Source organism: Podarcis raffonei, chromosome 10 (assembly GCF_027172205.1).
Source record: "Podarcis raffonei isolate rPodRaf1 chromosome 10, rPodRaf1.pri, whole genome shotgun sequence".
NCBI lineage: Eukaryota > Metazoa > Chordata > Lepidosauria > Squamata > Lacertidae > Podarcis > Podarcis raffonei.
Window position 1 is genome coordinate 70,965,418 of NC_070611.1, and position 12,596 is coordinate 70,978,013.

General features: G+C 46.7%; 1 protein-coding gene and 1 long non-coding RNA gene across 2 annotated transcripts in view; both read left to right on the plus strand.

The window, feature by feature from the left end:
* The first annotated feature begins 1,246 nt into the window (after positions 1–1,246).
* UCN3 (urocortin 3) lies at positions 1,247–11,637 on the plus strand. The gene is made up of 2 exons (XM_053405089.1): positions 1,247–1,468; positions 10,785–11,637. The coding sequence occupies exon 2, from the start codon at positions 10,798–10,800 to the stop codon at positions 11,272–11,274; it is 477 nt and encodes a 158-aa protein (XP_053261064.1). The 5' UTR covers positions 1,247–1,468; positions 10,785–10,797; the 3' UTR covers positions 11,275–11,637.
* LOC128421841 (uncharacterized) overlaps positions 5,030–12,596 on the plus strand; it is a 100,877-nt gene continuing 93,310 nt past the window's right edge. The window contains exon 1 of the long non-coding RNA XR_008332380.1: positions 5,030–5,096. This is a non-coding gene — a long non-coding RNA (uncharacterized LOC128421841). The remainder of the gene's footprint in view (positions 5,097–12,596) is intronic.

The following is a 12,596-nucleotide window of genomic DNA, read 5'->3' on the forward strand; positions in this document are numbered from 1 at the left end:
AATCGCCAAAGAAGAAAAAGCAGAAGACGAAGGGGACATTTTGCTTTGCAAAAAAATTGCGCACATTAGAAAAAAGACTGCATGGAAAGAGGTGAATATGAGAAGTAATATGCACTAAAATGCAGATGAACGTGGAAATGTGGAGAAATGCATAGCTGTCAACCTTTCCCTTTTCTTGCGAGGAATCCTATTCGGAATAAGTGAATTTCCCTTTAAAAAATGGAAACGTTGACAGCTATGGAAAAATGAGAAATTGATAGGAACTGAAACTGACACGTTCACCCTTCTCTCTCTTATACACACAAACACACGTTTGTCAATGGGACAGTTTCTCATCCAGATGCAAACAAAATCAATTTCTTCCTGATCTCTGCTCTCCTTACAGTCTTTTCTTTTTGGGTTGGTCCTCCCGAACCGAAAGCCAATCCATCTCAATGGGTGGTCTTCCTTTTACGAGAGAAGGAGAACAAAATCACCTCTCCGTGCCATTTGTGACTTCGCGACAGCTTCCCCCACCTTGATCTAGCAACCACCCCTCCCAAAAACTTTCGCCTTCCTCCAGAAGGAAGCCACTTTGACACCTTGATCATTTCAGTTGCACCTGTTTGAGCCGTTGCGATATTATTTCTCAGATGGGCAAAGGAAGGAAGGAAAGGAGATAACTGAGGCAGGGCCCTATTTTTAGGTAAAGCCAAAGGGACCCCTGACCATTAGGTCCAGTTGTGGCCGACTCTGGGGTTGCGGCGCTCATCTCGCTTTATTGGCCGAGGGAGCCGGCGTACAACTTCCGGGTCATGTGGCCAGCATGACTAAGCCGCTTCTGGCAAACCAGAGCAGCACACGGAAACGCCATTTACCTTCCCGCCGGAGTGGTACCTATTTATCTACTTGCACCTTTGTGCTTTCGAACTGCTAGGTTGGCAGGAGCAGGGACCGAGCAACGGGAGCTCAGCCCGTCGCGGGGATTCGAACTGCCAACCTTCTGATCGACAAGTCCTAGGCTCTGTAGGTTAGGGCTAAAGGTGGCTTGTGTTTGAAGGCCACTTATGTAAGGTGTTGCAACAACCTTCCCCCCCCAAAAAAAAAACAGGAACGGGGAGGGCGCCTCTGTTCCGTGACGTCACCAGCTCTTCTGATTTCATTCAGATGAAATCATGTCCTAATAAGATCCCTACCTCTTTGGATTTACGCTTTAAACCCCGTGATCATTTCCTCTTGCTTTCTTCCCCCCCCCCCATATATACTGGAGCGAAGAATTGAGGTGGGGAGGAGAGGAGAGGAGGTGTTTCCATAGAGAGAATAAAAGAGGGGGGGAAACACCCCCATATTGCCAGCTCTTTAACAACAATCATAGCCAGGGAAAAGGATTGAAGTTCAGGTTTAATGTGTCTCTCTCGTCCTGAGAGAGCTTCTTTGCAGCACTGACTGAGAGGGCTCACACTCTCCTAGCTACACAGCAGAATCGCAGGTAAGTGGATTTCGTTAGCCTGCTTCTTTTAGGGGGGAAAGCACGGGCAGACTTGGCTTGCAAAATAAATATTTTTTAAAAAAAGGAAAGGAAAAAGATTGAATACTCCAGTGTGCCTTGCAGGTAGCAGAGTTTCCAGGCAGGTAAAAAAGAAAAGAGGGGGAAAATAAAGAAAGCGTTGGTTTTAATACTGGAGACTAATTTAAGAGTCTAGTTTCGACATCGGTCACGGTTCCAAGAAGCAAGTGATAAGAAAGGATGAAAGAAAGTTGCTTAACTCCAGAAAGAAGAAAGGTTTGGGGGTTGATAATAAAAGGGGCAGTTGGAGGGGGGAATGGTTGCTATCTACTGATAAGTGGCAACAGGAGGAAATGGTGAATCAGGTGGATTTAGGGTTAAAAATTAGGTACAGGAGAAGTTAAGACAGTTCGATGGGAAATGCCCTTGCCCCCATTGAAATGAATAGGTGCTGCAGGAGCCCACAGCAGGTTGTTAAAACTGTGAGCACATTTGCAAAGCTAAGCAGGGTCCGGTGTGGTTTCAAACTGGATGGGGACCACAGGCTGATTTTCCTGCCTTGCTGGGGGTGGACTGGATGACGGTTGGTGTCCATTCCAACTGTACAATCCTATGGTTCTACAGTTCCTGTCAAATTCTGTACTCCACGTGATCCAGTAATGAATGGAATAAGAAGCTGTCTAGGGAGACTGTGGGTTCTCTAGCCTTCAACACACCTGCAATGCTTTTAGCATAGGAAATGAACAAGTCCCTTCACACCCCACCATGGTGTGTACTCTCATTCCACTGCTGTCTCTTCTCAGATTTTCCAGGTTTCCTTTGCATTTCTTCTAAAAGGCAGCTGAAGGTTGTATGTGACCATTAGGCATTGTTTCTCAGAGTGCACTTGTGCTTTTTCATTTGGTCCAGCTGTCATCCCCAGTCAAAACGGTCTTGCTGGGTTTTTTGGTAAAAGAGCTAGCACAACTGTAGCATGGCTAAACTTCAGGAGAGAGACAATAGAAGCAATGCAGTTTTGATGCCACCTTGAATTCTCACACCAAATGTTTGCCTCCAGACCGAACCCTGCACAACCTTCTTTGGCCAGTTTTGCATAAGTATTCCAAGAATTTGAGTTTCTTTATTCATTTAAATAGGGGGGAGGAAGGGACTAAGGAGGAGAAGTCTCCCCCAGTGTGACACTCTCCCGATGCTTTGGACTACAATTCCCATTAGCCCACATTCAAATGTCTGGGACTCATAGGAGTTGTAGTCAAAGATACCTGGAGAGCACCAGTGTGCTGAAGGTTGTACTAGAGGTTTTGTAGTTTTTAAAAGATATAGTAGTTCGGAGAAAGAGGGACAGAGTGAAGGATGAGTTTTCCTTCCTTGCCTGCAACACTAGACCTCAAGGACCACCCAACGGAACGGACCTGTGTTCGAATCAGGGCAGACCCAAGGAAAGGACCTCTCTTTCACCGCAGTGCAGGGATGGGGAAGCTCTCGTCTTCTAGATCTTGTTGGGCTCCAACTCTCATCAGCACCAACCAGCACAGCCAATAGGGGTGAATGGAACAGTAGCCTAGAAGCATCCCAAGAATCACAGACTCCTCAATCTCTTCTGCAAAAGCATCGCCGGCTTGTGGGCTTCACGGCCACTTTGGCCAGAGCCACCAGCTCTGAAAGGCTTCTAATGGACTATGGATAAACCCACATAGATCTATCAGCTGGCATTAGGCACGGAGGCTAAAATGATTTCCCGTGAACGTGTTCTTGCAAGGACTAGTTGCTGGGCAGGGCTGGAGGTGGCAATAGCTTGGAGGATTCCCAGTGGTGTACCTGACTACTGTAAAGATGTACTTTGCCGAATCTTTTTTCCAACAGTAAGGGCTGTAGCCCAGAGGTAGAGTATCTGCCCTGCATGCAGGAGGTCCTAACTTCAACCATCTGCACTCCAAGTGGGGTTGGGAATATCCCTGGTCTGAAACCTTGTAGAGCCACTGGCAGTCAATGCAGTCAGTACTGAACTAGCTGCATAATTGGTCTGGCTCTGTATAAAACACCTTCCTATGACTAGCCAGCTAGCCCTGGTGGTCACCCAATGTTTATTGGATGGATTTCCCCCCTAAACTGATTTTTGAATTCTGAATTTATTGTTATTCACGTTTTATACTGTATTTTAAGCTGTTTTTTGTTGCATCAATTAGGTGTTTTAAATTTGTTAGCTGCCCTGAGCCCAGTTTTCTGAACCGGGAAGGGCGGGGTATAAATAAATTTTATTATTATTATTATTATTATTATTATTATTATTATTATTATTAGGTAGACCTTTGCTCCAATCTAGCAGATGTCCCTGTAGAATTTCTTTAAAGAGAGCCAGTGTGGTGTAGTGGCTAAGAGCGGTAGTCTTGCAATCTGGGGAACCGGGTTCGCGTCTCCGCTCCTCCACATGCAGCTGCTGGGTGACCTTGGGCCAGTCACACTTCTCTGAAGTCTCTCAGCCCCACTCACCTCACAGAGTTTGTTGTGAGGGAGGAAGGAAAAGGAGAATGTGAGCCGCTTTGAGACTCCTTCGGGTAGTGATAAAGTGGGATATCAAATCCAAACTCTTCTTTAATCTCTCTCCAACAGAGTCAAAGTAAACCTACCAATCGTGGGGCAGTGGGAACGAGGAGGATCCTCATTGCTCAGGCTTAATTTGTCTTCTCCACTTTTAATTACTCAGCAGGGCAAAAGAAAATAAGTGTGCTCAAACTATGCTTTCTCTTCTGCAGTACAGTGGTACCTCGGGTTACATACGCTTCAGGTTAAATACACTTCAGGTTACAGACTCCGCTAACCCAGAAATAATACCTTGGGTTAAGAACTTTGCTTCAGGATGAGAACAGAAATCGTGCTCCGACGGCACGGCGGCAGCAGGAAGCCCCATTAGCTAAAGTGGTGCTTCAGGTTAAGAACAGTTTCAGGTTAAGAACAGACCTCCGGAACGGATTAAGTACTTAACCCAAGGTACCACTGTATAGCCTTCCACTCTTTCAGAAGCTTCTATCTCTCTTTCTTCAGCCTGACTGACTACAAAGCTGGGATTTATTGTCCTTAAAATTCCGTGAAACAAGCAGGGGGGGTGCGTTTCTATTCTTTCCTTCAAATGAAGAATTCCAAAAAGCAGGGAGGGGATAGTGGGGAGAGGAGATTTTAGGATGAGCAGAGAGCTGGTGAGAATTTAAAAGCTTTGAGGGTGCTCAAGATGTTCTGTTGAGGGAGAAGCAGGAGGGTTAAGGAAGCTGGCTTGTGAGCGACAGAGCTAATGTCAAATTAGAAATCTTGTTGGGTCAATAACTTATATTTGGTGGTTTTCCTTTGGGAAGGGGCTGGAACTCAGTGGCACAGATTCCTATGTTCTTAATCAAATTCTAAATCAGTTACAGAAAGGTAGCCGTGTTGGTCTGCCATAGTCAAAACAAAAAATTTTTTTTCTTCCAGTAGCACCTTAAAGACCAACTAAGTTAGTTCTTGGTATGAGCTTTCGTGTGCATGCACACTTCTTCAGATACACTATCTGAAGTGTATCTGAAGAAGTGTGCATGCACACGAAAGCTCATACCAAGAACTAACTTAGTTGGTCTTTAAGGTGCTACTGGAAGAAAAAAAAAATTTTGTTTTAAATTCTAAATCGTTTGCAAAGCAATCCAGCAAACAACACAACTTTATTTGTGTGAACATTTAAAGTCCGCACGAATCAAACTATCAATTAAAATATGGCAATTCGCAAAAAATATCATAAACTTTCCAACGCAATCGCATGGCAACAATCACATAAGCAGCCGCCACTGTATGGCAGTAGCATTTTCAGATGTTTTGGGTTGGGTTTTTTAAGTGTGCACCATCCCTAGCAACACGATCATACATTATAAAATACATAGCAATGAATAAATCTCTACTGCAAGGTGGATAAAGAATTTATAGAGGCTAACAGTTGAAAGTGAACACATTTCGAAGCCGGTATAAAGCAACAAAGTGTGCATTGCCAATCAGTGTTAGACAATAAATAAAGGTAAAGGTAAAGGGACCCCTGACCATTAGGTCCAGTCGTGGCCGACTCTGGGGTTGCGGCACTCATCTCGCTTTATTGGCCAAGGGAGCCGGCGTATAGCTTCCGGGTCATGTGGCCAGCATGACTAAGCCACTTCTGGTGAACCAGAGCAGCACATGGAAACGCCGTTTACCTTCCCGCCAGAGTGGTACCTATTTATCTACTTGCACTTTGACATGCTTTTGAACTGCTAGGTTGGCAGGAGCAGGGACCAAGCAACCGGAGCTCACCCCGTCGCGGGGATTCGAACCGCCGACCTTCTGTTCGGCAAGTTCTGGACTCTGTGGTTTAACCCACAGCGCCACCCTCGTCCCTAGACAATAAATACTCGGACCCATAGTCTGACTTTCATATAAGGCAGCTATAAGATGTCTGCCTTTTAATGCACTGATAAGTAAGCAGATCGTGACAGCAGCTTTTATGATGCTTTTAAGAGGGGCAAGGAAGGAGTCTCTCTGCGTCAATTATTGCAAACTTCCTGCACCGATATTTTGCAACACAGACACATTGGGCTGGGATCCTCAATATACCTGACACATTTAAGGCTATAAATGGTGACCAGTCATGATGGCATGTGAGAACAGAGTGCTGGACTAAATGGGCCGTTGGTCAAATCCAGAAGAGTCCTTATGTTTGTTAACCAAGAAATCTGAGGGCTCCCTTGGACAATAATAATAATAATAATAATAATAATAATAATAATAATAATAATAATAGTAGTAGTAGTAATAATAATAATAATTTATTATTTATACCCCGCCCATCTGGCTGGGCCTCCCCAGCCACTCTGGGCGGCTTCCATAAAAACCAAAAATACAGTAAAATATCACACGTTAAAAACTTCCCTGAACAGGGCTGCCTTAAGATGTCTTCTGAATGTCAGGTAGTTGTTTATCGCTTTGACATCTGCTGGAAGGGCGTTCCACAGGGCGGGCGCCACTACCGAGAAGGCCCTCTGCCTGGTTCCCTGTAGCTTTGCTTCTCGCAATGAGGGAACCGCCAGAAGGCCCTCAGCACTGGACCTCAGCGTCCGGGCAGAATGATGGGGGTGGAGACGCTCCTTCAGGTATACTGGACCGAGGCCGTTTAGGGCTTTAAAGGTCAGCACCAACACTTTGAATTGTGCTCGGAAACGTACTGGGAGCCAATGTAGGTCTTTCAAGACCGGTTTTATATGGTCTCGGCGGCCGCCCCCAGTCACCAGTCTAGCTGCCGCATTCTGGATTAGTTGTAGTTTCCGAGTCACCTTCAAAGGTAGCCCCATGTAGAGCGCATTGCAGTAGTCCAAGTGAGAGATAACCAAAAAACAAGGACACCAGCCAGGAATACCAGAGCAAAACAGCAGCCAGTAGGCTTGGTCTTTATTGAAGACTGTCGCAACAGGACTCCCACCTGCCACAAGGTGGAACAAGATGGAAGCCCAGAACAAAAAAGCCCCCAAACTTTTATTAGCTGCTAATCCCCATGTTACACCCCCCAAAACTACATCACTAATACGTCATAGTTGCATCATGAAAGGGGAGGTCTGGTGGCAGTAATCTGAGCATCCTGGACCCTGCCCCATGGTTCCCCTTGCCCTCCACCAAACACCCATCAAGTGTAACTAAAGAGATATTTACATTTCCCTGTTTCCCAGCCAAGTTAATCACACCCTTTTGTCTTCATCTGGGTTTGTTATTTCTGGAATGGCTACCTGTCTGGCACTCGGGTATCAGGAGGCCAGGGATTATCACTCAGGCAAAGGGGCTGCTGAGTAGCTGAACTCACATGTCTATATGAATTTCTGAAGTTTCCCCTGTGAGCCAGTGCATAGAGACATTTATCAGTGAATTCTTACTTTTGGTATCGTGCAGCAAAGGCCCTTTGAATAGATAGGAAGAGACTGTGATGAAGTGTTTTGTGGGGACAAATCACAAAAGCCACAAAAGTGATGGTGCTGATTTTGGTAGTGGGCTGCATGTGCATGATATCTGCTGGAGGGGCAACCCCCCCCCGCCAACCTATACATAAATTCCTGCAACATGTTCTCATGCCTGAAGCTTCAACGTGTAGCTAATACTGAGCTCCGTGGACCAGGGGTCTGACTCAGTACAAAGCAACTTTCCGTGTTCCTAAGTGTCAAAACTTCTCCAGGAATTGTGCCATTTCATATCGCAGGAGGGTGATGAGTGAGGAGCAGGGTTTTTGGGTTTTTCCAGCTGGAATTCACCAGAACTCAGTCCCAGGTGGGTGCCATTGCCATTATAGGAGAACGAGGGTGAGTTCATGGTGAGTTCTGGCACCTCTTTTTCTAGAAAAATAGCAGTGTTGGGGCAGGCTTCATATGTTTGACTGCTCTTCCACAGTTGAGCGGAACTTTCTGCACACACAACAGGACTCAGGAAGCAGATTCTACTTAGCTCCCTTATTCCCAGCAAAAGCAAATTTATCATTTTCTGAATGGCTCACTGATATACCTTGCTGTTCTTGATTATGGCCACTAGGTGGAGCCTAATAACCACAACTTCCTTCCTTGTTTAAATAGACCATGGGTAGGCAAACTAAGGCCCGGGGGCCGGATCCGGCCCAATCACCTTCTAAATCCGGCCCCCGGACGGTCCGGGAAGCAGCGTGTTTTTACATGAGTAGAATGTGTCCTTTTATTTTAAATGCATGTCTGGGTTATTTGTGGGGCATAGGAATTTGTTCACTTTTCCCCCCAAAATATAGTCCGGCCCCCCGTAAGGTCTGGAACAGTGGACCGGCCCCCTGCTGAAAAATGTTTGGTGACCCCTGAAATAGACCATCCTTCATCCAAAAATCACAGGGCAGCTTACAATACGAAACACAAAATGCATAACATAATGATGATATAATGATAATATAAGATATATAATGAAGGCGACAGGTGAGCCTCGCTGGGGACAGCATTCCACAAACAGGGGGCCGCCACTAAAAAGGCCCCGTTCTCATGTTGCCAAACTCCAGGTTTCACATGAAGGAGGCAACACGAAGAAAAGCCTCACATGATGATCACAGGGTCCAAGTCAGTTCGTAAGGGGAGAGGTGGTCCTTGAGAAATTGCGGTCCTGAGGTGTTGCTTTCCAAAAACCAGGAACACTTAAGAACATTCCTTCTTCCTTCGGTTTCCTGTTATCAAAAGCTCAAATTACTTCCCACTAATGTGAAAGATGAATAATGTATACACTTAAATGGGGGGGGAATTGTTGTCGTGTTAGAATGTAAAATGTGAGCAATTGTGGGGTTTTAAAAAGAAGAAAAGAAACTTGTTTTTTAAAGTGTTATCTTGTATTGAGAGGACTATTTCGGCAATACGGTAAAAAGGACGGATAGTTAAGTAGTGGGGAAGAGATCCGTTTGGTTGGCGTTTTCATGTGAACCCACCAATTTTGCACATCCTGAACGTATCGAACATACATACAAGCCAATATGTATATATTTTTTGAAATTCATTCTTCTTCTAATTTTGCTCTGCAGCTCCACAGCCAAAGAATGGGAGTGTGCTAGGAGAAAGTACATCCAACCATCTCCAATGCGAGATCTACACAGAGTATACCCATTTAAATTAATGGTGAGGAGAGAGACAGTGAGGGGCAGTGGTTAGAGTGTTGGACTAGGAAGTGGGAGACCAGGGTTCAAATCTCTACTGAGCGTGAAACTCACATGGTGACCTCTCAACCTAATGTACCTCACAGGGCTGTTGTGGGGATTAAATGAGGAGGGCAAGAACCACAAATCCGACCTTGAAAATGGCATATAAATGTAATAAACAAACAAAATAACTCGGGGCATTGATTTCAGTGGGTTTGTTCTTATTCTTAGTTGGCTGAAGTCCTGTATATTCTGAGGTGGGAGCATACAAAAATGCATATCCCACAAGTGTCCAGAAAAACTGGACATCCTTTTTTTTATCGTGAGAGAATGGCGGCCATTTTGGTTGCTCTTGCGTGATTTTGTGGCACAATTTCCCCCCCGAATAAAGCACTTTTCCCGGGCCGCGATCTCACGCGATGCCCCAAGATGCACATTTTTGGGCGTCATGCCCGGGGAAAACGCTTTTGGAAGGAACCACAGTGCAAATTCACACAAGGTCACAGCTACCAAAATGGCCGTCGTGCCCTCGCGATAAGAACGGGAAGATGGCGTCCGCAAAGATGGCGTCCTGCATTCTGGCTTCAGGGTGCTGGAGGGTACAAAAATGCTTATGTTAGAACAAACTGCTTTTTAAAAAATGTATGTACCGTACTGAACAAATTTGCATAGAAAAAAATTGCATACCAGGAGAAAGTCTCATGCAATAGGATACACATTTTAATGGGGGCTTTCCGTGTGGAAACGGGGCAGGCCGATCTTATGAAGGGAAGGATGAAAAGCAGAGAGAAACAAAAACAGCCCCATCCGCCCATCCTTCCTGATCATGGATCCAGTCGAAATCCCCTTGTCTGTATTCGTCCATTCATGCTCTCTCGCCGTCAGCGCTCAACAGATTTGCACTGGGTCCAACCATTGCAAGACCTACATTGGCTCCCAGTACGTTTCCAAGCACAATTCAAAGTGTTGGTCCTGACCTTGAAAGCCCTAAACGGCCTTGATCCAGTATACCTGAAGGAGCGTCTCCACCCCCTCCGTTCAGCCTGGACACTGAGGTCCAGCGCCGAGGGCCTTCTGGTGGTTCCCTCGCTGCAAGAAGCCAAGTTACAGGGAACCAGGCAGAGGGCCTTCTCGGTAGTGGCACCCGCCCTGTGAAATGCCCTCCCAGCAGATGTCAAAGAGAACAACAACTATCTGACTTTTAGAAGACATCTGAAGGCAGCCCTGTTTAGGGAAGCTTTTAATGCTTGATGTATAGTGATACCTCGGGTTACATACGCTTCAGGTTACATACGCTTCAGGTTACACACTCCGCCAACCCAGAAATAGTGCTTCAGGTTAAGAACTTTGCTTCAGGATGAGAACAGAAATCGTGCTCTGGCGGCACGGCGGCAGCAGGAGGCCCCATTAGCTAAAGTGGTGCTTCAGGTTAAGAACAGTTTCAGGTTAAGTACAGACCTCCGGAACGAATTAAGTACTTAACCTGAGGTACCACTGTATTAAGGTATTTTAATATTTGGTTGGAAGCCGCCCAGAGTGGCTGGGGAAGCCCAGCCAGATGGGCGGGGTATAAATAATAAATTATTATTATTGCCCTCAAACTGATGTGCCTCTTCTCCCTTCCTTGTGGCGCAGGGCCTCCAGGACGATGTCTCGCCCCAGGCTCCTCATCCTCTTCCTGATCCTCTTCGCGGCGCGGACGAGCCTCTCATTCAAGTTGTACAAGGCCGAGTCCATCTTCGGCTGCGTCGACGCCGCGCTCTCCGAGGCTCGGAAAGGTCTCCCCGGCGAGAACTCCGTCCTGGGCAAGAGGAGCTTCAAGTACCCACAGGTGGCCGAAGAAGACCTCTCCTTGGAGGACAACCAAGAGGAAGCCGAGGAGGACAAGGACAAAAGGACGTTCCCGGCCGTCACCCGCTACCGATACCTTGCCCAGGCGCAGGGGAAAGGCAAGGTGTACCAAGGTGTGCCGGCGAAGGGCGACCGGCGCTCGAAGGTCACCCTCTCGCTCGACGTCCCCACCAACATCATGAACATCCTCTTTAGCATCGCCAAGGCCAAGAACATGAGGGCCAAGGCGGAGGCCAACGCTCAACTGATGGCGCAGATTGGCCGGCGAAAGTGATGAGGGCGGGGAGGGAGGGGTCCGGGTGAAGGCCGAGGCGGCCGCGAGGGTGGCGGCGGAAAAGGGGGCTTCTCGGCCGGCCTTCCCTTCCTTGAGACCCCCGGAGACGGAACTGTCCGCTGTACTATGTTATATAAGCGCTGTAGATTCGCCAACCCTTCCAGCTATCTAGCATTCGTACATCTTTCTCTCTTTCTCTCTCTCTCCCCGCACCCCGGTCTCCCATCCCAACCCCAGTTCTCCTCAAGTGGAAACCTGTGTTGTGGGACAAAAAACATACCAAAAGAAGAAAAGAAAAAAAGAAAAAAACAACGATGAGGGGCGGGGTGGGAAATTGTTCACATCACATGACGCAGGCCCTCATTAAAGCAAATTCTCTTGAGTTTCTAATTATTATTATTATTTCCATTATTTCCAGTCAAGGCAGGCGGCTCTCTGTTTGGATCAGCGCCCTGCCTGCCTACCTCAGTGAGAGAAAGCGTGAGGAAGTGTCCGCCATGTTTTCTGGGCCTAGACAGAGCCCTTTCCGGCCCGTTGCTATACCGTATTTTTCTGTGTATAAGACTAGGTTTTCCCCCCTAAAAAAATAATGTCCGAAATTGGGGGGCGTCTTATACACGGATAGATCTTCCCAAATTTTCTTAAATCGGAGTCTCCCCAAAAATAGGGGGCGCCTTATACATGGGGGCATCTCATAGATGGAAAAATACGGTACATATTTATTTACTGGGGTTACGGACTGCCTTTCTGCCAAAGCATCCAGGCGATTTACCATCAAAAACAGAAAAACGAAGACATTCTATTAAATGTAGAGTGACACAAGAATTCCCTCAGGTCAACTGTGTTACCCTCCATTTCTGACTTCCCTCAGGTCACATGGAGCTCTAGGGAAGATGGCGGAGGAGTTGCCCCAACAGCTCTCTCAGGCCATTGATGGTCCTTGCTTCTCATAGCCTGTGCCAGACATTCGTTGCTGCTCCTTTGATTATTTAACAAAACATTTCAGTGATTTTTTTCTGTTCAGCTGCCAGCCAACCTTGCCCTTCACTAAGATATTCCATTCCACACACCCCTCTCCGTTCCCTATTTTATCATCATTTCCCCATAGCAGACATTCAAGTGGTTTTGGGGGAAAGAGGCTGGGTTGCCCACTTCATTTCTGTTGGTACAAATATATAGGTTTCTGGGGAAAGAGGCCGCGTTGCCCACTTTGTTTCAGTTAGTAAAGGGACCCCTGACCATTAGGTCCAGTCGTGGCCGACTCTGGGGTTGTGGCGCTCATCTCGCTTTACTGGCCGAGGGAGCCGGCGTACAGCTTCCGG

What these genes read in the sequence shown, in the direction of transcription:
- UCN3 (XM_053405089.1), top strand. Translation starts at nt 10,798, where the DNA reads ATGTCTCGCCCCAGGCTCCTCATCCTCTTCCTGATCCTCTTCGCGGCG.